At 38.2% G+C, this 25716-nt stretch overlaps 1 protein-coding gene across 1 annotated transcript in view; it reads right to left on the bottom strand.

Moving 5' to 3' along the window:
• Positions 1-25716, bottom strand: part of grik2 (glutamate receptor, ionotropic, kainate 2) — a 133946-nt gene that overhangs the window by 50414 nt on the left and 57816 nt on the right. The window contains exons 7-9 of the mRNA XM_058395936.1: positions 5370-5513; positions 3788-3895; positions 2274-2387 (exon numbers count right to left, since the gene is read on the bottom strand). Coding sequence (XP_058251919.1) covers positions 2274-2387; positions 3788-3895; positions 5370-5513 — 366 coding nt within the window. The remainder of the gene's footprint in view (positions 1-2273; positions 2388-3787; positions 3896-5369; positions 5514-25716) is intronic.

Genomic DNA, 25716 nt, shown 5'->3' with positions numbered 1-25716 from the left:
ATTTTTGTGTTATTATTTTCACCTAACAAGAATATGATTTTTTTTTTCTTCTGCACTGGGAAAGTCTTTTTGATCATGACACATCCAGAGCTCCAGATCGTTTGCATTCACTAGCAGCCCATTAAAACACTTTCTACAAAGGAACTACACAGTGGAAGCTCTAGCAAACCCAAGCGCATTAAAATTTTATGAAAACGCTCACTTTTATCGCTTAGCCCTCGCCCCTTTTACCTTCCTCTCCCTGCATTTGTCTCTTTTTTCCTCTTTTGCTCATCTGAAATGCCTCTAAACCTTAGACACCTTTCAAAACCGGGGATTTGTAGTGCTTAATTCATTCTGATCGGCCATCTAAACATTGTGTACACAGAGTAAATAAGACACCACATAGTGGATTCAGTTTTGAATTAAATGTTTCTCTTGTTTAGGACACATGATGCAAGTCCTACTGGGAGAAAGAGCAGACTGTAGGATCACATTGATGTGTTGTTGTGGAGTGTGCTTGCTAAATACTCCTCCTTTTCCTGACAACACAACATCATACCAGTACCAGTGAACAATCAGCCAACACTAATGTCTATATTCAAGCAGTTTCCATTTCTTTTGGTTTGCATAAATGAAGCTGAAAAATGGAACAACATGGCAACCATGGCTAAGGCTATCAATTAAAAACAGCAAAGTCCAGATATCCATTAAAATTCTTCACCCTACACTTTTCTCCTACTGGATGTAACACTTCAGCAAGTTAAATATATCACTTTCCATTCCTTAAAGCCCATCATGCAGCTACCTTTAATATATCGCACATCACATTCCACTACTGCTTCCCATTTCTTATTATTTCTATTCATTCTTTTTTTACATAGTTCCTAAATGTAGTTTATTTTTATTTACAGTCTAGGTGGAGTGGCTGAATTTTCATTTCACTGCAAGTTGTATACTGTTTATAACTGTGTGGGTGACAAATGTAGAATCATGAATATCTTTTTGCCTCCTAACTATCCAGGATTGAGAGCTGGATAGTAGAGAAGTGGCCTTGCTGAATATATAGTGTACAGAAAACTACAGAAAACCTTCAGGTAAACTCCTGTTTTGAATCCACACTCCCCAATACTCATGCACTTATTATGTAGTCCATGTGCTGCTATGTAGCTGTTAATGTTATCATTTTAAAACCTTCACATTATTTCTAACAGAACCTCATAGAGGCCATAAAAGCTAGAACCAGCCTTTGCAGTAAAATGCTGAAAGTGATGCAACAGTGCAGAAATTTCGAAAGGCTTTTTGAAATAATTTCATATTTTGGGGAAAGCTTTATATGGGTCCATGGGTTAATTTTGATATTCACTAAGCTCTCTATTTTCATTCATTCATTCATTCATTCATTCATTCATTCATTCATTTAACCATCCATCCATTATTTCATTCATTCATTCAACCATTCATTCATTCTTTCTTTCTTTCTTTCTTTCTTTCTTTCTTTCTTTCTTTCTTTCTTTCTTTCTTTCTTTCTTTCTTTCTTTCTTTCTTTCATCCATCCATCCATCCATCCATCCATCCATTCATTCACTCATTCATTCATCAGTTCATTTATTCATTCATTCCTTTCTTTCTGTAAAGTATAAACATACAGAAATAACATATATTCCAGCCTGAATCAGATGAATCCATTCTTTAAATGTAGCTGCCTCACTGTGCAGAATGTTAACTAAAATGTCAACAAGCATTACTGTTGCTGAAATTAATCACGAATTGCACACATAAGACAGCAACATGTCAAAATTTGCTAGTCCACACTAAAACTGAAGTATGTACTTCTGACAATTTAACAAACACAAGTGACTGCTGTTTCAGTTAATAAAACATGAAATAAATGTTAGTTATCTGTAAAACAAGCCAATAAATGACATTTGCAAAAACATATGCTTCATCAGTGAGACAGTTTTGTTTGCCATGTTTCCCCAAACCTGCATAGAAGCCCAGTGGGATTGGTACACTGAGATAGGTACTTACAATGCTGTTTTCCAATTTAGCCAAAAAAACAGGAACCACAGTGGGAAGCTGCCTCCTGACTGGGACAGTCATTTTCCAGAGAGTGTGCAAAAACTCCCCCAAAAATCATTCTCCATTTAAAACACACTGATAGAACATCTTAAATTGCTACAGGGTAAAATTATTATTTACTTGAAGTTTTAATTGTTTTTATTTTGGCTGTGATTCATTTCAAGTTTAAACAGGCATTAATGTGCTCCTCCAAAATATAATGCTATACTTACCAGTATTGTAGACACATATAGCGTCCTGTTGGTGAGTGAGTCTGTGATGTTCGCCATCTTTCCCTTCTGATTTTCAGTCATGTTCAGGCCACTTACAGGGTCCCATGTGCCAATCTGCAAAAATAAAAAATCATACCAGACATTAATACAGTGACATTATTATAGCTGGCCTTGTGTTTCTTTCTCTGCTCACAATTTACCATTAAATAAACCACTGTGACAAACACACGCTCAGAATTGAAGAAAAAGAAGCCTTTCCATCCTAAGAAAAGTTGGAAAGGGTGTAGTAATCTTAGTGTAGCAATGCTGGCTGCAATTGCAAAAACTCAACTGGATTTATAGGTCTTTCTACGGTAATACACATTATATTATATAATTATTTTACAAATTTATTGTCCAACATCCATTGTTTCTCTGTTCGTGCTGCTAATCAATGTGTTAAATACACCTAAATGCTGACTGCCACAAGAGAGCAAACAAAAAAAAAAAAAATGCAACAAGCTTATCTAATCACTTCACTATTAGCAATATCTGTAACATGTTAGATCTGACACTTCAGTGTAAGCCTAATAAATCCATTTAGTCATTTATTTTGTACCTTTTATCTCTTTCGGGCAAACATGAAAAGTTCTGTTTTTGACCATTTCAGCTCACATTTTTCAGGAGAAATCCAAATGATGTTTACTACATATATACTGAATATTAGCTAAATTGATTCATTTGCCTTTACAGAAAGCAAAAGTGTCCTCTGTGTGGTGTGAGATATCAGAGAGTGCAAAACAAAATATGGGGTGGCTCAGCTCCAGTTTTGTTGGGGAGAAATAGACTGTTTTTTTGGTACATACAGTGTGTGAGTGATAATTGGTGGAGAGCCTGGCAGATTTGATAATATGATATAATCCGCATAAATGTCACTAAGAATTGTGGCCATGTAATACTAAACTGTTACATGTGTTACAAATGTTATAAACATTTATGGAATGTTACATTGATTTTTTTCTGTATTATATGTAGCGCTAAGCTTTAGAAAATATTGCAATGTTAAAGTCATTACTGGCAATAATGGCTGCAGGAAATGATGGCTGACGTAAACTTGTCCAAAGAGAGAGAGAGAGACAGAACCACACTGCGTTCTCTCTTAAGCCTGGCACAATTAATCCTGAAGATGCACTTGAGGGTTGTACACTCCACAGAGAGAGCACAGAGGGGCCACACACTCTCACCAATTCAAAAACAAAGTGCTTCAGATGTCTTCAGAAAATGTCTAAGCTGTAGTTTGTAATTGCAAATCAACTCTTTAATTCAGGTTTTATGACACTGGAGGGCTTCTGAAGCTCTTTTATTAATCGAGTAAATTATTCATGGAGGTGCCGAGACATGCGCCAGTGAGATGGGAGGTCACAGGCAGCTGAGAGGGAAACTCTTGTCAGACTGTGAGTGTGGGTATGTATATGTGTGTGTGCAAATGTGTAATATGTGCTCCTTCCAATGATGTTCCAGTTAAACCCTGTTACCTTTTCCAGTCCTTCCTCCTTCAGGCTGATCACATCCAGATCGAAATCTGTCCTTAAGCCATTGGTTTTGTTGAAATTTATCCGTCCGGTCAAACCATCCCAGTGGGCCTGCGGGTGTGAGAGAAATATTCATCGTTACCAGGCAGCACCGGATAAGACGACTCCATCCCTCTTTGGCAAAAACGGGAAAAATTCATAATTCATTGAAACACACAGCTCACCTTCAAGCAGGCCGCAAAAGCAGAAACAGCTCTCACAGTCACACATAGAGATCAAGCACAATAGTCCACACACACAGACGGAGACAAAGAGACTTTTAGGATTGTTTTTCTAGGACTTTTCTGAGTGTAGGCTTATTTCTAAACATAGAAAAAGATCTAGGAACAGATAAGAGATCAATTTGCTCCTACTGTGTTTTAGTGTTCTTGTGAGAATTATAGCAATTTAATGTTCCAGTGTCTTTGTACTGCCATGCTGATGGATTTTTTTTTTTTTTCATTTCATTGCTTTGCTGCTTATATAAATATTTGAAAAATTGGTTAGATACTAAATTTGATTCATACGGTTCACCAGTTATCAAATTGTTTGAAAAAATTCAAGGGGCTTTGTGTGAGGGGAGATTTTGGGTTTTCATTTAGTATGAATTTCATCAGAATTCATGCTACAGTGGTGTTAAATTATTCTCCTGAATTTATATAAATGAATATTGCTACAGACTATACACACTCCAAATGCAGCTAGCAATGCTTTTCAGATTATTTATAGGTCTATTTTTTAACATAATTTATCTGGTAATCTTATTTGAACCAGTCCAATATTTTGCTCTGTAGCTAGTCAGCTTGCTAATAGCATCCACGGGAATTTGCTGTGTAAATCTTAAATATGGATGGCATTAAAGATGAATTCAAAAGAGTGCAACAGTTATACAAAGGAAACATTTATAGTTGTTTGTTTAAACCGGGGTAACATGAACTCCTTTCAACCCCTTAAATTGAATCGTGCAGTTTCAGTAATACACTGTCTTAATACCAGCTATTTACACAGATTCCATGTGTATTTAGTGTTCAGGTGTACATAGCTAAAAAGCACTTCTTTTCGCAGCTCTACTCCAGCACACTGTTCATGGCTATGCTTCTAGATCAAGCACAAAAGGATTGAAAAGAGGCCAGAAGAGCTGAGAGTGCACTGGGGTTAGGCCCAAGTAGAGAGATTTGAACTGATCTGTGCTGCAGCTGTTCTTTGTGCTTTAGTGTGTTAGAATCCTATGCAGTGCAGTGGTCTAAGCCAACCTTTGATATCATACACAGAAAGCCCAGAGACTTAGCCAGACTAAATATAAACTCTAGAATCCTACACTGACAGCCAGGGTTCAGATTTAGCAACCTGTTTGTTTTTTTTTTTCTTAAACTGACATGTAGAAGAGTAATTATGGACAATTAAGATTCATTTTCAGTGGGAGAGCTGTCTTACGGAGCAGCAGGTAAAGTTAAGACTTACATCTGTTGGAAGAAACAGTCACATACAGTCTTACGTTTCACAGTAAATACTTTAAATAAGTGTTAAATGTGGTGAAGGTACAGACCTCTTTGATGAGCGTCATGAAGCGGTTACCAAAGCGCCAGGGTTTGTGCCGGTTACACTGTAGAGAGCTGACTGTGATCTGAGGAGACTGCTGGACTGCTACAGCCACCACATGCACTGCATCATACATCAGTGCTGCATCCGTCTGGAGGGATAAAAGACACACATCCAGATCACTCATACACACCAATATCAGTCCTGTTCTGTTCTGTTAAAATTAATCCATCACTTCTCATGTTAATTGAGGTTGTAAAAAAAAGTCACTCCAAGGGAAATAATGACATTAGCAGATTGGCAAGAGCTGTAGGTGCAAGTATCTGACAGTTCAATGTCAGACATGCTTGTATGCATCTAATATTGTAAAACTGTCATTTCATAGGACAAAAAAAAACGTGAAAAAAATCTAATTAGTGTTTGTCTCAGATGATTGGAAAGCAATCACCTCAGCTCTCAACATTTGTTGGTATGGAAATCATGCCTAGGGGTGTGTCAGAAATCACTATCCTGTTGAATAAATCATGGCCAAACCTGTCATTTCTAGCTTTTTCTCTCTGATTGTCTGCCCGCAAGCATTAGGACTAAAGACAGCTCTGCTGCAATAATATGGGAGAATCACTTGGGGGATGTTTCTGTGTTTGTGCTGATATCAATCAAAGAACAATCAGGATGGCTGAGGATATATTGGCTGAAAGCTCATCAGTCTCTTTGGGCAGCCCCATTATTAGAGCAAACTGCTTCCCCTTACCAAAAGCACATCTGAACCTGGGCCTCCATAAAGCACTGTGAGTCAAACTGTCCCCAAATAGGAAACTAGCAACAAATCAGGTCTGAGAGTACACCAACATCTTCCAACAGAACAGGTCAGGTAAACAGAGTGATCATGAAAGAATTTCACATCTTGAAGGTCTTTGAGAAAGTGGACATGTTTTGAGACAGTTATCATAGACATTTTGCCTAATGAAATGTTTCTGAAGGCCCCGTCGCACTCATTTAGCCTGAGGGTGAGACTTGGAGCAGGTTGGAAGATGTGGTATTAATCATAATGCCTATGAGATGTGTTGATGAAATAGAGCAGATGTAAAACAGCTGGGGTTGAAGACACACCCCCTAAAGCAGAGCCTGGAAGACCATTTCTTAACAATTGCAGGTCAGAATGACTGAAGCTGTGCGATGTGAGTGCTTGTGAACGTGAGTGTGAAAGGACATGAATGAGCTGCCTCTCACTAATACAGACTGCAGTGTCTTATACATTTGTTTGCGATGTCAAGCCTCTCAATCAATCAAAGTTAGATTGGATTGTAAGTGGCAGCTGCTAGTCTGAGAAAGAGTCTGGGATAAGACGAAGATAACGTCAGAGGCCATGATTTCACCCTAGACTTTATTCATCCACCACCTCATCTAACCCTCAGTGACCATCACACCAAAGGGTCCCTGGGGAGACGTGTATGCTGGCCTGTCAGACGAGACGGCACTAGCTCTCAGAGGCATAGCTGCCCATCTGCAGAAAGCACACGTCACACTCAGTCACAGCAAAAAGTCGATGAGAGCCGCACGCGCATCATGAATAATAAATAAGTAATAACACCAGAGGAGCAGGAGACAAGGCCTCCTACTGAATACTGAGCGAACACCGTCATTCTCTCCTCTGTGACTTCTACCAGTGTAGAACAGTGGTGTATCATCAAAGCCTTCATGGTGCATACAATCTCTTCTGGGAGGCAAGCTTTGTTGTGTTTTCAACGTGTTGAATATATTTCATAATGTCTTTAAAACATATAACACCCAGACAGAATAGCAGGCCAAAAGACAGACAGAGGGATAGAACTACATATTGATCACTGGGGATCACTAACAGAAAAGGGAGCGGGATGAAAGCCCATCCCTTGCATTTTAAAAATGTCTTTGCATGTTTCTGAATATTTGGGGTGGGGTTATAAACTATTATAAAGACAAACTGGCACAACAACACATTGTAACAACATTGGATGTGTATGCACGTATGTATGTGTGCATGTATGTACAGTATGTGTGTATGTTTTTATTTGTTTGCATGTTTTTCCCCTTAAGTAACCATGGATCACAAATTATTTTCATTTTCCTTTTTATAACAGCAAAATAACATACATGTGACAAACCAGCAAGATACTGTTGTATTTTTTCCATATAAAACAAACATGCACCTAATCTAAACTTTAGTTAAGACTCTAATAAGTTTGAAAGTCATTCAGTTTGAACTGATTTCACCTCGCTGAACACTGGATAATTAATGCAGTGCTTCTCAAAATTTCAATTCAAGCGCTCAGTGAAAGAGGTATGTATGAATAAATCTGATTTGATAATGATGAGATAAATAAATTTACTGTATTAATGGCCTAAACAGGTGGCACTTCAGCTTATTTAAATAACTTAGCTAAGCTTAGATATGTTCAAATTATATATATATATATATATATATATATATATATATATATATATATATATATATATATATATATATATATATATATGTGTGTGTGTGTGTGTGTGTGTGTGTGTTTTTATTTATTTGTTTGTTTGATTGTGTATTACTGTGTGTCAGGCATCAGTGGAATAGTTGGTTCCTGACTCACATATTCTCTCGCATTGTAGCCTACGCTTTTAAATCTACTGCATCTGGGATCTGAGATACACATAACATCAGCATGCTATAGATTAATATGACTGCCACATTATCATCTCATATATCTGTTAAAGGAAATCCACCTCCTAAGATGTGATTTTCAAAGTATTGAAACAAAAAGTTTGATAAAAACACAACTGTGAGCAGAACTATATTATTTTCTAAAATGAATTAAGCCAGTCAGTGGAAGATAACTTTGTTATATATGGTGGTGTTGCACTGCTGTATAGATAGATAAACAGAAAGATGGGAGAGAACGACAGCGAGAGCAGATATTAGTGAATCTGGGCTGTACGAGCTGGAGTGTGCTGTTCATTTCCCCAGCGTAATGCTCAGCAGAGCCCAACAGGCAGACTGGCAAATGATTTAGCAACACCGCCACTTCAATCTATAAACATCTCATTAAAATCAATTATGTCACTCCTGAATGAAATTAAAGATAAATGTGTCAGCCGATGTAAGTATTACCCCTACCGAGTTCCCTTTTTTTATGCCTTTTTACTCCTCACGCTTGCTTACTTTTCCATGCCGCTACGATAGATTTAATAAATCTCCCAGCTTCAGCTGGATTTAACACTATTATGAATTGTTAAAATGCTGGTGTCTGAAGTGGAGGATTCAGATTTCCCAGCTTGTCAACTGCTGCGTGAGGAGAGGGGAGTTGATAGATGATGACGGTGCACATACACTTGCATTCTGCCTCTAACTACAGCATGTTACAGGTGGTAACTATGACCTAAACGGCTGTAGAAATACGATGAACATGACGTGCTTATTTTTCACTGAGCTGATTGCAGCCATATTGATTAAATAACATACTCTGAATAAATAAAACACAATCATTACTTTTAAATATGCCCTCCAGAATAACTGACAATCTTCCATATATAAAAAGAATCATTGCTGTTTTGACCTAAATATAAATGTATTTACATGTTTTTTGTTTTCTTTTGAGTACTATGATTCCTACCAAACACTTACTTCAAAATGATCAGCAAGTAATATTTTCTGCAAGACAACATGCTCATGTCTAAAAAAACCTTTCTGTTAGGCCCTAATAGTGCATGAAAGTATTTTTTTATGTTGTTAGTGCTGTTTATGAATTTTATTTATCCCTTATCTGGCTTAAAGTTAAAGTTGTGTGGTATTTGCCATAATACTTCAGTCAGAAAATGGGATTTTACATGAGAGTAACGTAGTATTTCTATCCTAGAGAAAGCCCAGGATTTCAAACAATTAGCATTAATTGAAAATATTCCTTGGTACATTTATTTCTGAGAGAACATATTCTTTAAAAAATATTACTAATGAGAATGACTTACTAGAATGCATATAAAGGTTTCTTTTTTCTTGCTTTAGTGGAAGAATTGAATTATAGGGTTTAATGTTTATTTTATACAATCACTTGTGCTCAAGCATGCCAAATAATCCAGGAGGACATTATAGGTTGAAAAAAAAAGGGATGGGGGATAAATTGATAGGGATGCATGTACATTTTAATTTTAAACTTTATTCTGAATTTTTATTTTCCTATAAAGCTCATTTGAGTCAATGTCCATTGTTATAAGCACTACACAAATAAAACCCAACTGAACTGAATTAAAAACCTGATATTCATCTTTGCAATCTGTTCACTGTCAAAGCTCTGGCCTTTTCCTTTTCCTTGTGCATGTTGATTTAAGTAGCTCAAGCTAAGCAGTAAAGCCGAACCATAGCGGCTTGTGTGGGTTAGAAAATGGAAAGAAATCTCTGTCGCCCTTTCAGCAACATGCATTTCAGGTTATAGTACCATAAAGTAGGCTAGTGTTCCCCTGAGTCTAGAGCTATCTCAGTATATAGGCAGCCACACTAAGTCTGTGTAACAGGGCAGAATTTATTTGTGAGTAGGGGCTGCACTGCTCGCTCACAGCTTGCTCACAGTCACACTGCTTTGACTCCTTTGATTGAAACATAAAGAAACATAAACACCCTGAAAAAGTAGATGCACTCTGAAGCAATGAGAAGGAACACTCCAGCTTGCCACAGGCTCTGCTGAAATGCCATTACGGCCAGCCCAGTGGAATTAAAAAAAACAACACACACACACACACACACACACACACAGAAAACACAGAATAATCTTAACAGCAAGTCTCTTGCAGCAGACCCACATTCAGAGGTCTGACCCGTGTGTGTTGCTGCCCACAATCATTACCACAGTCTACACAACCCCCGCTGTATGGAATCAAAGTTGGCAATTTTATTAATGTGTTATTAATATGTAATTAATGAATCTGAGACAATTCTTATTACATTAAGAATAAGCAGAAGATTGAGTGTACTGACAGCTAAACACTACAAATAAACACTTTGTTGCATATTTATCCAAACTTTAATTTGCAAGCACTTCACAGTACCTGCTAAAACTGCAATACATCACAAAACCTTCAAATGGTGACACTACATTTAATTTTAGAACCTAATTCAATTCAGTTCAGTTTTCTTATGTACAGTAGATCTGGGTGACCATGAATAGTGGAATAATTTCTCATCAATAACTGTGTAATATATGACCATAAAGTACAATTGCATACACAGGAAATGAAATCTATTTATAAATGACATCTATCTTGTTGAAGTTATTAACTGTTCACTGATGGAAACAGTCCCAAGCCCTCATTCAGCTTCTTTTTGAGGTTGATTTCAGTCTGAAATAAAAATTGTATGTAAACATTTAATGAATTTACATGATTTGAATCAACTTAAAGACTCGAAGGCAAGTGATAATTATATTTATATTAGTTTAATTCCACATGTAATGAATAAGGTTAATAATAAAATGTCTAAAAGCCTGTCTTTATAACAGCCTTTACTCATAGACTGCAGTCACAAACTGCCAGGCTCTTCATAAAACCAATAATCATTCCATGTTTAATAATAGCATCCTTTATTATATCTAAATAAAAAGCAATGGTTTAAAAGTATTTGCATCATAAATTTGATTACTGCTGTCATCGCTGTATTATCACTGCATTTATTTCTCTACACCTACTATTTAGTTGCTTAGAGCAAACTGCTTTAGTGTCACATTAGTGTTACTTTATCAGAAAATGTATCTTTAATACGAGTAATCATTTTGATTATCAGCATTCTCCACAACGGTCTCTCTCATCATCTGAGATAAAAGTCACTCATGGCATTTGAAGCATATGGGATGCTGTCTTTTCACTCCACTGATCACCGTCTGCTTTTACATCAGTGGTGAAATAATTATGGATTAGTTCAGACACTTCTGTTCTGTTCCTGATTTGAGGATATTTGTGATTTGATATGAAATGGATGTTTTTCTGCTGCCATCTTTGCTGCGTTAGCAACAGAGCATGTGCATCGTGGATAATTTGATACCAATTTATACTTTTCATAAACTTAATTGGTTAGACATTTCTGTTTTCCGGGGCTTAGTGGTTACGCTTGCCTCGCACCTCCGGGGTTGGGTGTTTGATTCCTGCCTCCCTCCTGTGTGTGTGGATTTTGCATGTTTTCCCAATGCTTCAGCAGTTTCCTCTGGGTGCTCCAGTTTCCTCCCCCAGTCCAAAGACATGTGTTGTAAGCTGATTGGCATCTCTAAATTGTCTGTAGTGTGTGAATGGATGTCTGTGATTGTGTTCTGTAATGGGTTAACACCTCAGGGTCTAGGGTGTCTCCTGCCTTGTACCCTAAGTCCCCTGGGATAGAATCCAGACTCCCTGTGACCCTGTGTGGATCCCCACGGATGGATGGATGGATGATATCTGTCTGATGATATTTGCCTACAGGATCCTAGCATTTTGCCTACAGGATCAAAGTGTTCAAAACATTTTAATATTGTAGTCAGCTATCCTAGGCAAGGTTAACAGGTAAATAGCACAATATACCAAAAGAAATCAATATTAAAAATCCACAACATTTTGATAAAATATAATTAGTGTTGAAGCGCCAGTATCACAGCTCCTGAAGTGACGCAGCACAAAAAAACATTTGCCCTATTGTTTGGAGACTATTCCTGACCTGGAGTCAAGGGAGCAAAATTGTCTGGGCTTTCTGTGTAGGAGGGATGGGATACTCTCTCCCTGTCAATTACAGCAACACCAGACAATCTTGAGTGTCTGTGAGCTCATGTGTGTGGAAGAGCGCACATAGCACTTTCTTTCCTCCCAGTGTGTAACACTGTCCTGTGTTTCAGCCTGAGCAGCAGTTCAAAAAGATGTGGCTTACTGGTGTCACATCCTCTCAGAGGAACCATGTGTTAGTTTTCTTCCTAGCTGGTAATTCTTGTATGATCGAGAAGCTATGCAGAAATCAGCAAGGGTATTTTTTTTGTTGTTGTTTTTTAAACTGACAGGTGGTCGCTGGTTGTCATATGGAAGTAAGGCATCAGGAAATGGGCATAAATTTCTGGAATATAACAGGCTTATACTGAGCAAACTAAGAAAGCAGAGAACTGTGTGCTTTGCTTTCATTTTGCTGTGCACTGATCTGTAACCTTTAATAAATGAACCTAAAATATGTAGATAATAAATGCAAATATACAAGAGAAACAGAGCGAAATAAGAAATATGACCACCATAATGCAGAAATACACTGATATAACAAAATAGCAGCTGTGCAATTAAATGTGCTGATGTGGGGACTGGTCAGTGGTGACTAGAACCCTCACCACACACATTTGCATTCTTTCAAAGATAACGGGTGACTGTTTGGTTTCAGCCTTGCAAACAATAATCAAAGTCCACTGCAGTTCTCAATACACATCATAGATTTGCTCATTTGTCTTCAAGAAGACCTTGCTGCTATTTTTCATAAATACAATGAAATAATTGTGCTGAGCTTTTGGATTAGTCAAGGAGAATACTCCAGCAGATCTATGAGCACATTTAATCTGAAAGATCCTCTGTTCTAAACCAAGTGCTGACAAAAGATAAAAAAAAACTACAGAGAGAGAGAGAGAGAGAGAGAGAGAAAGAGAGAGAGATATGCATGCATCAAATACACCAAATGCTGTCCTAAGTTAATACACCTGCTTATTCTAGCCCTGTGCATAAATGAGCAGAATCTTCAGAGGGCAACAGTGCGTCTTTCTGGTGTGAAGCGATCAGCGAGTGATTAGGAGATACAGCAGCTGCAGAAACATGAGGGAGAGATTTGTGTGCTGATGAATAGAGAGTAGCTCAACATGCAGACAGTCACTCCCCGTTTCTTTAATCACATCTGATGCTCAGGCTACGCAAACGTATTGAACGCCACGCCCAGAGTGACTGGTTGATCAATAGCATCCAGACGCACACAAACGGAAACTTTCCCTCTGAGAGCCCTCAGCTCACTGTGCATCAATGCTGCTGTCACCCACGGCTGCACTACCAGAGAACGTCTGTACAGAGAAGGCCTGATTATGGGAATCATAGCCAGACCTCTGTATGTACGTCTGTATTTATGTATGTATGTGTGTGTGTGTGTGTGTGCATTGTGCATTTATCAACAACCTGGTAGCAACTTATATTTGTAGCTCAACTATAAATATAACAATAAATATAATAAAATTTATATCTATATCACATGGAGACTCTACAACTCAATTTAATGCATTAATAGTGTTTGGATTTTTTCTCTGTATTAATTCCCTTTATTTATTTATTTATTTATTTATTTATTTATTTATTTATTTACTTATTTACTTATTTACTTATTTACTTATTTATTTATTTATTTATTTATTTATTTATTTATTTTTATGTATTTGGCCACCTTGTAGTCCAGCAGCAGGATTGCACGCTCTTATTTCCACGGCCCAGGTTCAATTCCCGGGCAGGGCGCTAACCCAGCCACTGAAGAGTTAACTCTCAGTGCTGGTTACAACCCCAGATAAAAATGGGAAGGTTTGGACAGGAAGGGCATCCGGCGTAAAACCTGTGCCAAATCATATTATTATATTTGTTTGTTTGTTTCTTTGTTTGTCTGTCTGTCTGTCTGTCTATTTATTATTGGTAAATCCCACAATTACTGTTGTACACAAAGACAATAGAATATATTACAAGTTTCTGCACTAGGAATAAAAAGATCCACCTTAGATTACATCATTGTGTGAGAGAGATCCTTATGTTTGATTAAAGAGCTCTAATATGAGCTCTAATATGAGTCAGTGAAAAGTGTTGGGAGAAGAAGAGAAAGTGGGTGAGAAGAGAAGGAGTTTATCATTAATCCCCTCAGTTAATTTCTTTAATGAGCTAGGTAGAGGCAGATTAAGACAGCAGCTGAGTGGATGGTAATGTATTACTGGCACTGAGTGTGTGCTATTTTATGAATTCTCAGGACTGAAATGTCATGACTATTTAGAAAATCCAGAAAAAAACAGGAGATATTTATTCAATATATACAGAACAGTGCAAAGGTTCTAGGGGTGTGTAAAGAAATGATGTAAAGTGAAGATACTTTAGAAAATAATGACAATTATACACCTGTACATAACAAAATCTACTATAAAGTCCAGTAAACAGCACAGAAGTCAATAGAGTCAATATTTGTTGTGACAACCTTTTCTTAAAAAAAAAAAAAAAATAGCATCAGCAGTTTTTCTTCAGTTTTATATGGGCCATGGCTGGTACATTTCTGAGCATCTTGCAGACTCTACCACAGTTCTACTGCAGACTTTGACTGTCACCCTTTCTTCTGTGTTTTTGCAGGAAATCCCTGATAGCCATCCTTCATTGTTTATTCTATTATGTAATATTATCTTCTTCACTAGCTAACACTATTTTTCTTTAACGTTTAATTTGCTATAGAATTAATGTGAAAAATGCATCTTAGACATATGTCATCTCCTAAAAAAGGGCATGTGTGTGTGTGTGTGTATTTGGGGGGGTCTTCATGCCTGGGCATTGATGCCACTTGTTCTCCTGGCTGGGTGATCAGAACAGCTCACAGCTTTTAATCCAAGGAGTGTGTTTGTTCATTCTTTAATCTCACTCCAGCTCTGCCCAGTGTGACAGCAGAGCTCTACAAACACACATGCCATTTTCAGGAGCTGATCTCTCTCTCTCTCTCTCTCTCTCTCTCTCTCTCGCACTCTCTCTCTCACACACACGCCCAGAAAGAGAAAAAAGAGAGTGACATTTCTCTGATTCTCCGTTGTCTACATTCCACAGGACATTTGTTACATATTCTTCTGAAATGATAATATAAGAGGTGGTATAAGATGGCAGAGCTTCAACTCTCTTTCCTCTGAATCATCAAAGATCTGTGGCTCTTCTTTTCTCAATCTGCCTTGCTGCATCCCAGCCCCCCCCACCCCCCACCCCTTCCGTCATACTCATTTACATCTCCATCTTCACCAATCAGTTGCAATCCACTTCAGTCCTCAGTTCAAAGTCTAAAAATAGAGAAGCCATTATTGATAACTAAGTAAACTTTAATAAATGTCCTTTATTGAACTAAATGAATCATAAAATTGCCTAGGCTCTGGGTGTTATAACAGGCTTGTGCTCCCTGTAATGAGTTTGTTATGGCGCTGTGGCTGCCTGGTGGGAGTGAAGGTGACAGCCAGGATGCTGCGCTCACAAAATAATACTCACTCACTTGTCAATCAAGCACCTGCATATAGAGAATCCAGGCTCATGCTGGGATTGACAGATTGATCGCTTTATTTACCAGTGGATCTGCCTGACAGTATGGTTACTATCTGAACATGTCAATGGGGATGATTATTATAAATAAACTGTTTAATTGCCTGTACATTTTACTCCATATAATGAAAACCAGATAGCAGATAAAGGAAAGCATAAATAGACACAAACAAGTGTGTTGCCTGTGTACGTCTAACCAAAGAGGACTACCTTCAGGCTGTTGTTTGTTTGTCTGATTCTGCCAGAGGCAATCTTCCAGATAGAGCGTTGCACTCTTTTCTTTTGCTAGAATGAACGCATTCACTGCAATCTCTCCCATGGCTCCCACTGCCTCTGCCACCTCCTGGTTCCTCTACGCCTCTTAAAACACAAATGCCTGTCTTAAACCCAAAGTCGTTCCGAGTTTTCGAGATGGAAGACGTTATCAAGAGTATTAAAGAGTATGGAAAGATGCAAAAGACCGGCGCACCTCGCCATTAGGGTTTTAAAATGTTTCACGAGGACACTGCTCGATGGGGAAGGAAATTGACTGTGTAAAACGTATTATTATGGCTGGCTTTCCGTTGTAATGACAATACGCTTTCCATGCACCTCATCACCATGCTTGTCTGAAAAACGATAGAGGGAAATGATCCCTGAAGAAATACAGTGATAGAGGGAGATGGAGTACAGGGAATGACTTTTTGGGGTAAGGCTATGGGACAGAGAGATGGAGAGAGAGCAGAAGGTCGATGGAAGTGGGTGACAAATCAGTCAGGGGTCAGCTCTCAGAGTCATGTATGTGTGACTTACTCATGTGATATAATTTAATTAAATTAATAATTGTGCAGTTTTGCCATTTAATAGTGTATTGTCTTGCACTGTCTTCTGTCTTGCACAAGTTTCCACATATGCACTTTATATAGAACTGTGTAATAGTTCTTAGTCCCTAGTCCCTTATTTCATTTAACTAAATACTGCACCACTATATATGGTTGAAATAACAATAAAAGCTTTTTAAATTTGCTCTTTATAAATTGCAAGAGTGCATTGTAAAAGAGATTTTGCATTCAATTTAATTTGTCTCTTGTTAGTTTTACATTCACTACTTGTCATGTCATAGCTGATATGGCAGTGGACTACAGCACCCATAAACCACTGCACATAATACATTCACCATTGTGACCTCATTTTGGACCCATAAATGGTGACTGTAATTGGCTGGGGTTAACTTAGACAAAACCACAATTAATCTAGCTACACATAAAACTTTCACTCTGTGAAAACAAAAAGGCAGAAAATGGTAGATCTTGTGTGAAAGGAAACTTGTCATGCTTCGAGCTTGCAGACCCACTGAAAAGGGCCAATCAGTCAATCTGAAAGAAGTGACATGCAGTCATTACAAAACATAGTAACACTACCATCGACTGTCTACCTCTCTGTCTACTCAGTCACCTAAAAATTCACCATCCAGCTGAGTTTTCATGATTGTCTCTGCCAGCAAGCAGTCCCTGACCTATTCTAATGCTACAAGGCATGATAGAAGCAGCCAGAGGTGGAAACACTACATAAAAACAGGATTTTACATTAATCTTGATGTTCCAAATGATGAAATCATTAATCAAGATTATTTAAATCAGTAAATTGTGTTTTGGGAAAATCAATATCTCACAAACCTAATGCTTGAGAAAAGAGAAAATAAATGAACTATCAAAGGCATCCATAACATTAATAAAAACAGCGCATACAATTTATCCATATTCCTCTTTCACTCATTTAGTCATCTGCAGTAAGCACTTCATCGTGATCAGTGGTCACAGTGAAGAATATCCCAGCAACACTTGAATAAAGGAGAGAGAATTTACCCCTGATGGGATGCCAGTTCAATGCAAAGTACCACACATGCACTCATTCACACCTATAGGCAATTTAGCATTGACAATCAACCCCGTAACATGTTTCTAAGTGATGAACAGGTGAACCCGGAGGAAACCCATGCAAACACAAGGAGAACACACTGCACTGCTGCATTACCCTCCTTCTTTCTCTCTCCTACATAAACACACAATGCTTTGACCCAGAGCAGCACTCAGGAACAGTGTCTACGTAGCTTAGATCCCTGTGATTCACTCTCATGACTGTAAATGGGTGTTGAAGTTTCACCATCCACTGTAGAAGAGTAAGAATTCAATCTGGAATTCCTCCCTAAGCACGTTAATGCCCTAAATCAGCAAGGTGATTTACAAAATGATTAATCAACGTAAAGCACCGGCAATGACTTGACAGAACTGAAGGTTCCACAATTCAAGACACAGCATTCTGCTTTGATACAATGTCTCCTACTGAAACAATAAAATCATGTGGAGGCTCTAAACACACCAATGCACATCTGGCAATGAGCACCTGAGGGACCTCAGTTATGCTCTAAATTAAATTGCCACTGTGTAATGCACAATGCTAAATTCAATGAAAGCCTTTCACACCTTTCTTTTGGGAGATTACGAGGGCATGTTAACAGATACAAATAAAATATTACTTTTAATCATTTCCCCCCTGAACACATTTTCCTTCTTCCATCTTTTCCAAGCAGTTTTTCTTGGCAGTTTAAGAACAAGGCCAGGGCTAAATTCGGAAACAATGATTTGAGTTTCAATTCTTGAATTAAAAAAAAAGGCTAATCCGAAAGCCCATATTTCCTCAGGGTGAGCAGGCTGATGGGAGCTGAAGAAAACCTCATCAGTATTCAGACACTACAGTTATATAGTGACTAATGGAGGCTCAGAGCAGCCACTGAGCTGGGAAAGTGCTTTACTTTTATACACTGGAGCATATCTTCTGCTATGTCATGTGATCATCCGACAGTAACATATAAATAAATATTACAAAGAATATTTAAATAAAATGGTTATTGTTACATGAAAATTGTCAAATGCATAAAAAGCAGAATAGACAAAAGCAGAAGACACCAGTTTTAGTACTTGGTTCATCAAAAACCTTTTTCAGAGCAGAAGAAACTTTCTTTATTTACTGAAACCTCAAAGAAGCCTTGAAAAGCCCTATTTTATTAAAGTGTGTACATGTTTAATGTGACACAGCAGCTTTTTTTCTGACATCAAACATGATAAAGTAGAAGGAGGAAAAACAATTAGCTAAAAGGTCCCTGGGATCAGAAGGAATAATTAGAGTGAAATGAAGTGACAGGTTTAACAGGCAGGGATAATTTCACATCGCCTTGCTTCCTGAGGGAAATCGGCCCTTTAATTGAGTTTGCCAGTTCTTTGTTTGGCAAACAGGTCTAGGCCAGATACTGTTTCTATTTATAATAATTATCTTGATATTTTTTCAACATCTCTTTCTCTGATTTCTTATCTTTCTCCTTCGAAGCAGATTTTCACACAAATGATGATACTGTTGCCTGGAAGGAAAAAAATATCCCAGACATTTTACCACACTGATAATCAAAATGTCTGGTGGTTTGAGTTTGCTGTATAGATGCTGCTCTCTTCATTACATAATGCCAGTAGGCTTGGAAGTAGATCACTGTTAGTTCTCAAGAACGAGGGCAAGATGGCTTTTCCCATCATGGCGCAGCATGTCTATTCTCCCCAACTCCATTGTGGAGAAAGAAGGAGGGGCATTATTGTGAAATGGGTGAGGTACTGCAACCATCTTGGTTCTAGCTACGACATGGAATAACCCAGAACTCAATGAGGTGTTAAATGGGAAATTGTCAGTTTCCTGCCACTGCTTTAATGTCATTGCCCTCCTTATATGCACTTAGATGCACACACACGCACACACACACACGCACGCACGCACACACACACACACACACACACACACACACATATATATATATATATATATATATATATATATATATATATATATATATATATATATATATATATATATATATATGTACACACAATAGACCCAGTGTTATTGCAAGGGCTCAGTGTTATCTAATCTACCTGTGTTTACAATAGGCTGCCGCATCTGAAGTGGTCATCCTACCTGGACACCACAGACACACACCTTTTCCCAGCAAGAGGATTGCATTGAGATATAACAGCAGATTCCACCACCACCATCACACGCATAATAAAATCCAGATTAGGCATTAACTCACTGATTCATATAACTAATCAAACAAGCAATAGTAGTGTAACACTTCAGCATGTTAAGCATTTAAACACATTAATTTTGTGTTTGTCCCTCAGAATTACAGGTTTTAAAAAGAAAGCAGTGTGAATTTGCTGATTAGTAAAGCAACTGTAATGATAATTGTGCTTTTAAAACACTGTCACAACACGACATAAAAAATAGGAAATGTATGCTTTGGAAGGTTTCACAAAGCACAGTACTGGATTCTTTTCTTGAAATTCAATAATTAAATGAAAGTTTCTCACATGCACAACTATTAAAAGAGACACTAGTGAAAATGTAGTGTGTCAACTGAATATTCAGACTGATTTCAGTACTGGTTAATATCACCTTACATTACTGGAATTAATTTGAATGCTTCAACTGTAACAATTCCAAAATCAGCAGTTTTAAGGACAAGCAGAAAAAAAAGACCTACCACAATTTAAGGCTAAATAAAGCAATAACTAGATGTTTATGTTACTAAATGACTGCTGTATTCACTAATTATACACACACGGATTAGATAATCTAATAATTTCATCATCTGAAGTCTTAATAAACTTTTGAACTCTTGGAATGTCATTATCAGATTTTTTCCCCCCATAGCAGTATTCTTAAAATGTGTTTTTAATACACTGTATATCCACTTTTGTTTGAAAAAATATCACAGTAAGAAAAAAGAAAACCACCAAAGGAAAAAGAAATCCTGTACATTTCCAACAACTGCTGTCAGGTTGTTTCCATGAGAGATAGCCTCTGGCTTAGCAAAACCTTTTCACTTCACTGTGTTGTCAGCCTGGCACTTCTCTTGTATCATCTAAAGACAGAACAGGGAGCAAGAGGCTCCGATTACAGTGAGCTTAAACGGCACAGGGAATTAAACAAGTTTTTGTGTGAAATGTTCTGATAAGACTGACTATGTAAAAAAGTGAGTATTTTATGTTGGGAATTTCACTCATACATGTTTTGCAGTGTATTTGTGTTGTTGTGTGTGTGTGTGTGTGTAAAAACAGTCCATGTCTGCTCTTGTCTCTCTGTCACCCCCCATAAAGCCCAAACTCCCCTACACCCAGACACACACACACACACACACACTTGAAATTTCCAATGTTTCCACTGAGTATCATTATACCTTAAGTGCGAGTAAATGGTTAATTTGCTTAATTGAATTCCTCTTGTTATGAGGATCTGTGCAGTGCAAACAAGGTGTTATGAGACTGAGGCAAGAAATTCTACACCTATAAGCTCTTTTAGCCTGTTCATTCTTTCCTGATGATTTCATTTCCCTTTATGGTTTTCTTTCTTCTTTAGAACTGATTTATTATAGGTTTATTTTTTTTATTTTTACGTATATTACATTGTGCAACTCTTTTCTAGCATCAAACCACAAACAATATAACCCAGAATTCCATTTTTCAGTCCCTCGCCCTTAATCTAAAGCAGGACCAGAGAACAAACACAACTGCACTATTTGTTTTCCTGTGATCCATCTGGAGGGGTCTGGATATGAAAAAGTCTAATCCTTTTCTCTCTGAATCCGATATTCATCTTTGGTAGTAAACATTTGGGGTTATTGTTTTATACGATGTGGCATTCACATAGAAATGAGCCGCTGTGGTTTCCTGCATTCTTTTGTAAATGGGAAGCCATTTGACTCTCAAAATCAGAGTGATAAAGGAATTTCTCACACACTTCTGTCTTTAAAAAATATAATGGCTCGTTTTGTTGCAAATTGTATGGCATTTGTGATTTTGTAACAAGATTTCGTTGAAAAAGATGAAGAAAGTGGTATTGAAATGGGCTAGTGGAGACAGTTATGCCATGCAGATGCCGCGGTCCGACATGGCAGCCTTCTCAGGTAGTTGTACTTACAATTGCTGTGAACAGCAGTGAGACATGCTACCTGCATCTGCTCATTCAGCTCCAACTCTCTAATGTTGTTATTGCATCATGTACCGCATCCTGTTTCCTGATTACTGAGACACTCTACATCTGTTACAAAGAAGTGGAAGAAAACATGGTTTAATATTTAAAAAATTAACCAACTCTTATATGAAGCAGGTTTGAGCCACCTATCAAGTAGACAACTTTACGACACGCTCTGCATGAGCACACCGCAGATAAAGGTCATACAAAGGTCATTCATTTTTTGCATTAGTCATACAACCAATACAACCTTATTACACACATTGGGGATGGAATTAACAGTGAGGTGCCACAATACATTTTACCACAACCTACATCCAAATCTTTGTTTCTGAGTCTCCCATCACTGAGAGAATATGACAGGCCAAGCCTAGCTGATCAGATGCTCTCAGTTTACTGTTTGATCTCACTCTAGGAGACACAAATGAGTTTAGGACTTAAAGGTAGCTTTTCCAATTAAAAAAAGGCCCACACTCTGTCAGGCATATAAATGGCCGTGCTTTTTACTGTGTGCTTGCTTGCATGGGTGGTCAGGACTTGAATGGAGCCTTTACCAGAGTGCTTAACTAGCTGAAACCACAGTAGCGTGACTAAGATGCTGTGTCAGAAGGACTAATAGCCTTAAACACTCTGCTGCATCTGATGCTTCCCCAACTCCCCACTGCTCTTCATCCCAAAGTCATATAATGAAGAAAATGAAGGAATCTGCACACTGGACAATATGAGCTGCATTTCAAAGGACATTAATAAAACTATTTAGATATTCAGTATTCAGAGGTGGAGACATATACGTTGTTTAAATGTCATTTCCTGAGGAAAACCTGTGTGCTGAAATAGATTTTCTAGATTCTCCATTTAGTCTCTAAGGTTTGAATTTTTTTCAGAGGTGTCTTTTTTATTAATAGTGTCTAGAACAATGCATTCAAACATATAAATGTAGCAGATTTTTGTTCATTCCTGTATGCACACAAAATTGCTAACTTCAAGGTCACACTTGTGCGTAACAAAGATAAAGACAATGTGCAATTTTGGTATTAGATCCTCACTACATGCATGTAACTCAATTCTGAGTGGCCCATGGTGTTCAGTGACTAGTGAGGTTTTTGTGACATGTCATATATCATGCAGATCAAACATATGTTCTTACCCAACTTTCAGGCTATGTGGTCTGAAATTGAGCGATGGACATTTCTACCTGTTTCTTTGCTTCTGTTTCAAATGTCATGGCGATAATAAAATAGTGCTGCAATAAGACGGCTCAGTCTCAGTGCAGTGATATGGAACAGTGATTCTCTTGACAATACAGTCCCCCTTCACCACTGCACCATGCCCTATTCTTATATATATATACACACATACATGCATACATGATTGTGTGTGTGTGTGTGTATGTGTGTTTTTTGTGTGTGTGCCTGCAGGATCAGTGAGCTGGCATGCGTCAGACTAGTAAAAACTGTCTGTGTGGAGACAGAACAGCAGCAAGATAAACCTTCCAGCCATTCAGAGAGGATAACCAATCTAATGATGTCTGATGGCACTGACTGAATGGAGCCCGGCCAGATTTCTTGTTGACACCATGTCCTACTTTCTTCAAGCCGCCTTGACACTGGGCTATTCAATGAATGTTTTTCAGAAGATGGATAGAAAAAAAATGGAAAATGGATAGAAAAACAATTGCCTCATAAAAACTTCATTCATGATAAATTACAAATGATTAAATTTGGCTGAATCAGAATCTCTGTTCTGAAACTTAACTACAGGCTGCTTGGTTTTTCTGGTAAAGAGACACTGTTGCTAAAAGATTTGAGTGTGGAAGTGCATCAGAACACAGCATCGTCTCTAGGGAGCAGCCTATAAAACTAAGAAAAAAAGAGGAACAAGAGAGAATGAAATGAAGGAGGTGGGTGGCACCACGCTAGCTCTGCTCCCAAAATCAACATGATGGCTTCTGTCTGCAGGCTAACTCTTCTCCAGGGACACCTGCCTTGCCAGCTACCTTTGGGCGAGACTGGAGGGCTGAGAGTCATTAATCGTGCCTCATGTGTCTGCTTGCTCACCATGTGACAACACTTATCTGTGCGGCACTGTAATGCCATAATCAGGAAAAAACATAATTACAGCTGAACATAACCACACTGGGACATATATTACTGTCATTTCCATTTTGTTTGTGTCACTTTGGCATCATAGAATCATATCATTTTGAATGCGCTTCAAAACACTTAAACATGGAAGATGCACTCTGACCTAACATGCAATCAAGGCTAACAGAAGGCACGCATATTGACAACTGTAATGAAATGGAGTGCAATCAGGTCATTTAAAGCACCAAAATGTTTGTTGCATTTGCACTCAAAAAGCGGTGTCATGAGACCTTTGGCAGATTGTTGGAGAGCCGAGCACCAGGGCTTTAGCTGTGGGTCAGCCCGATGGCAAAATGCTCTGGCCTGGCCTGTGAAGGACTGGTACAGCACACCCCAGGCTATGTTCCTGCCAACCAAGCTGCTGGAATAGTGCTTCAGTAACAGACGTGCCCAAATACCTCCCATAGCATGTGGGTTGAATAAGTGCCAAAGCTCAGTCCCCCCTTCCAAATCAGACCACTTCAGCCTCCAAACTGAGGAACAGGCAAGCGGACAAGGGATTAAATGGGCTTTGCATGCAGAGCAACAGCTAGGGAGCTTTCTTCACATACCCAAGATCTGGCATGAGATGTAGCCAAGTGACTACAGAGAAAACTCTTAGCCAAAAGTGACACAGCACGCTATCACCCACTCACTCTGGAGTGTTCATCAGACGTCATGTGCAACTCTGAATTAGAATATTGCAGATGCTGTCATACACACCTTAATCTTAACCACTATAGATTTGCTTGGGGAAAGAAAGCCAAGGCCTTTCAGTTTGTTGGTTCTCTAAGTGGGGTCTAGGAACACTCAGGTATCAGTGAGTGTCATGAATCTCTCTCTCCTGTTCTGTGTTAAGCCTTTGATTATTTTGTCCTGTATTGAACTTTTATGTCCATCTATGTCCATTTGTCCCATTACATCCAATCTCTGTATTAAATGGTTCCTGGTTTTTGTTGTATTTCACACTTGAATCCATCCTTCACTAACTGCACATTGCAGAAGTTACAGTTGTGCACACTGATCAATAATTAGATTTATTACTGAGTTCCTAACAAATATATCAAACAAAACCCAATTTAATCCAATAACAAGTAGGTATATAAATAAAATTAAATTGAACCTAATGTGTTCTGTCAGTAGAAAGTTCAGGAATAAAAAGCTCTACGGCTCTAATAAACCGACAAAATACAAAATACTGTAGTGCTGTAGAAATTTAAATAATGCTCACGCAATAAATCTGTACTGAGGAGGGCTGTGGAATTTATTTCATGCTTAATGTGATCTCTGGTTCCAGAGACTGTGATTAAACATCAGTTCAACAGTGCAGCAGAGGTGTTATGATGAGAGGAGATAATATTAAGGGATGGCAGAAGCAGTTAATATGGCCATCTGTTTTCATTCTGACAGTTTAGCTAACACACACACACACAAAAAAAAAATCCAGAGAACTCAAGTTGGGTTCAGGAAAAAAGGGGGAGGGTCATGCAGTAGGGTTAGCTTCAAGAGGAAGTCATGCTGGTTGTGCTGAGGGTCACTGCTTACCCTGCAGTGTGGTGCTTGCTCCCTACCAAGCGCTGCCATTCACAGAGTTCTCCTGTGAGACACTCTAGTCAGGTCCATCAACATCAGCCTGAGCTGAGGATTTTACAGACTGGAAGTGCAGTTCCATATCCATCTCTCAATCTTACAGCAATTTTATCTCCCTCACGTCCTCTCTGCATGTTCATCCATCCACTGCACTTTATCTAATCTAATCTAATCTATCTATCTATCTATCTATCTATCTATCTATCTATCTATCTATCTATCTATCTATCTATCTACATACTAACCCTCCACATCATTAGGAACACATGTACACATGCACATTACTGC

Source organism: Hemibagrus wyckioides, linkage group LG01 (assembly GCF_019097595.1).
Source record: "Hemibagrus wyckioides isolate EC202008001 linkage group LG01, SWU_Hwy_1.0, whole genome shotgun sequence".
Lineage (NCBI taxonomy): Eukaryota > Metazoa > Chordata > Actinopteri > Siluriformes > Bagridae > Hemibagrus > Hemibagrus wyckioides.
This window is presented reverse-complemented; position numbering and strand designations above follow the sequence as displayed.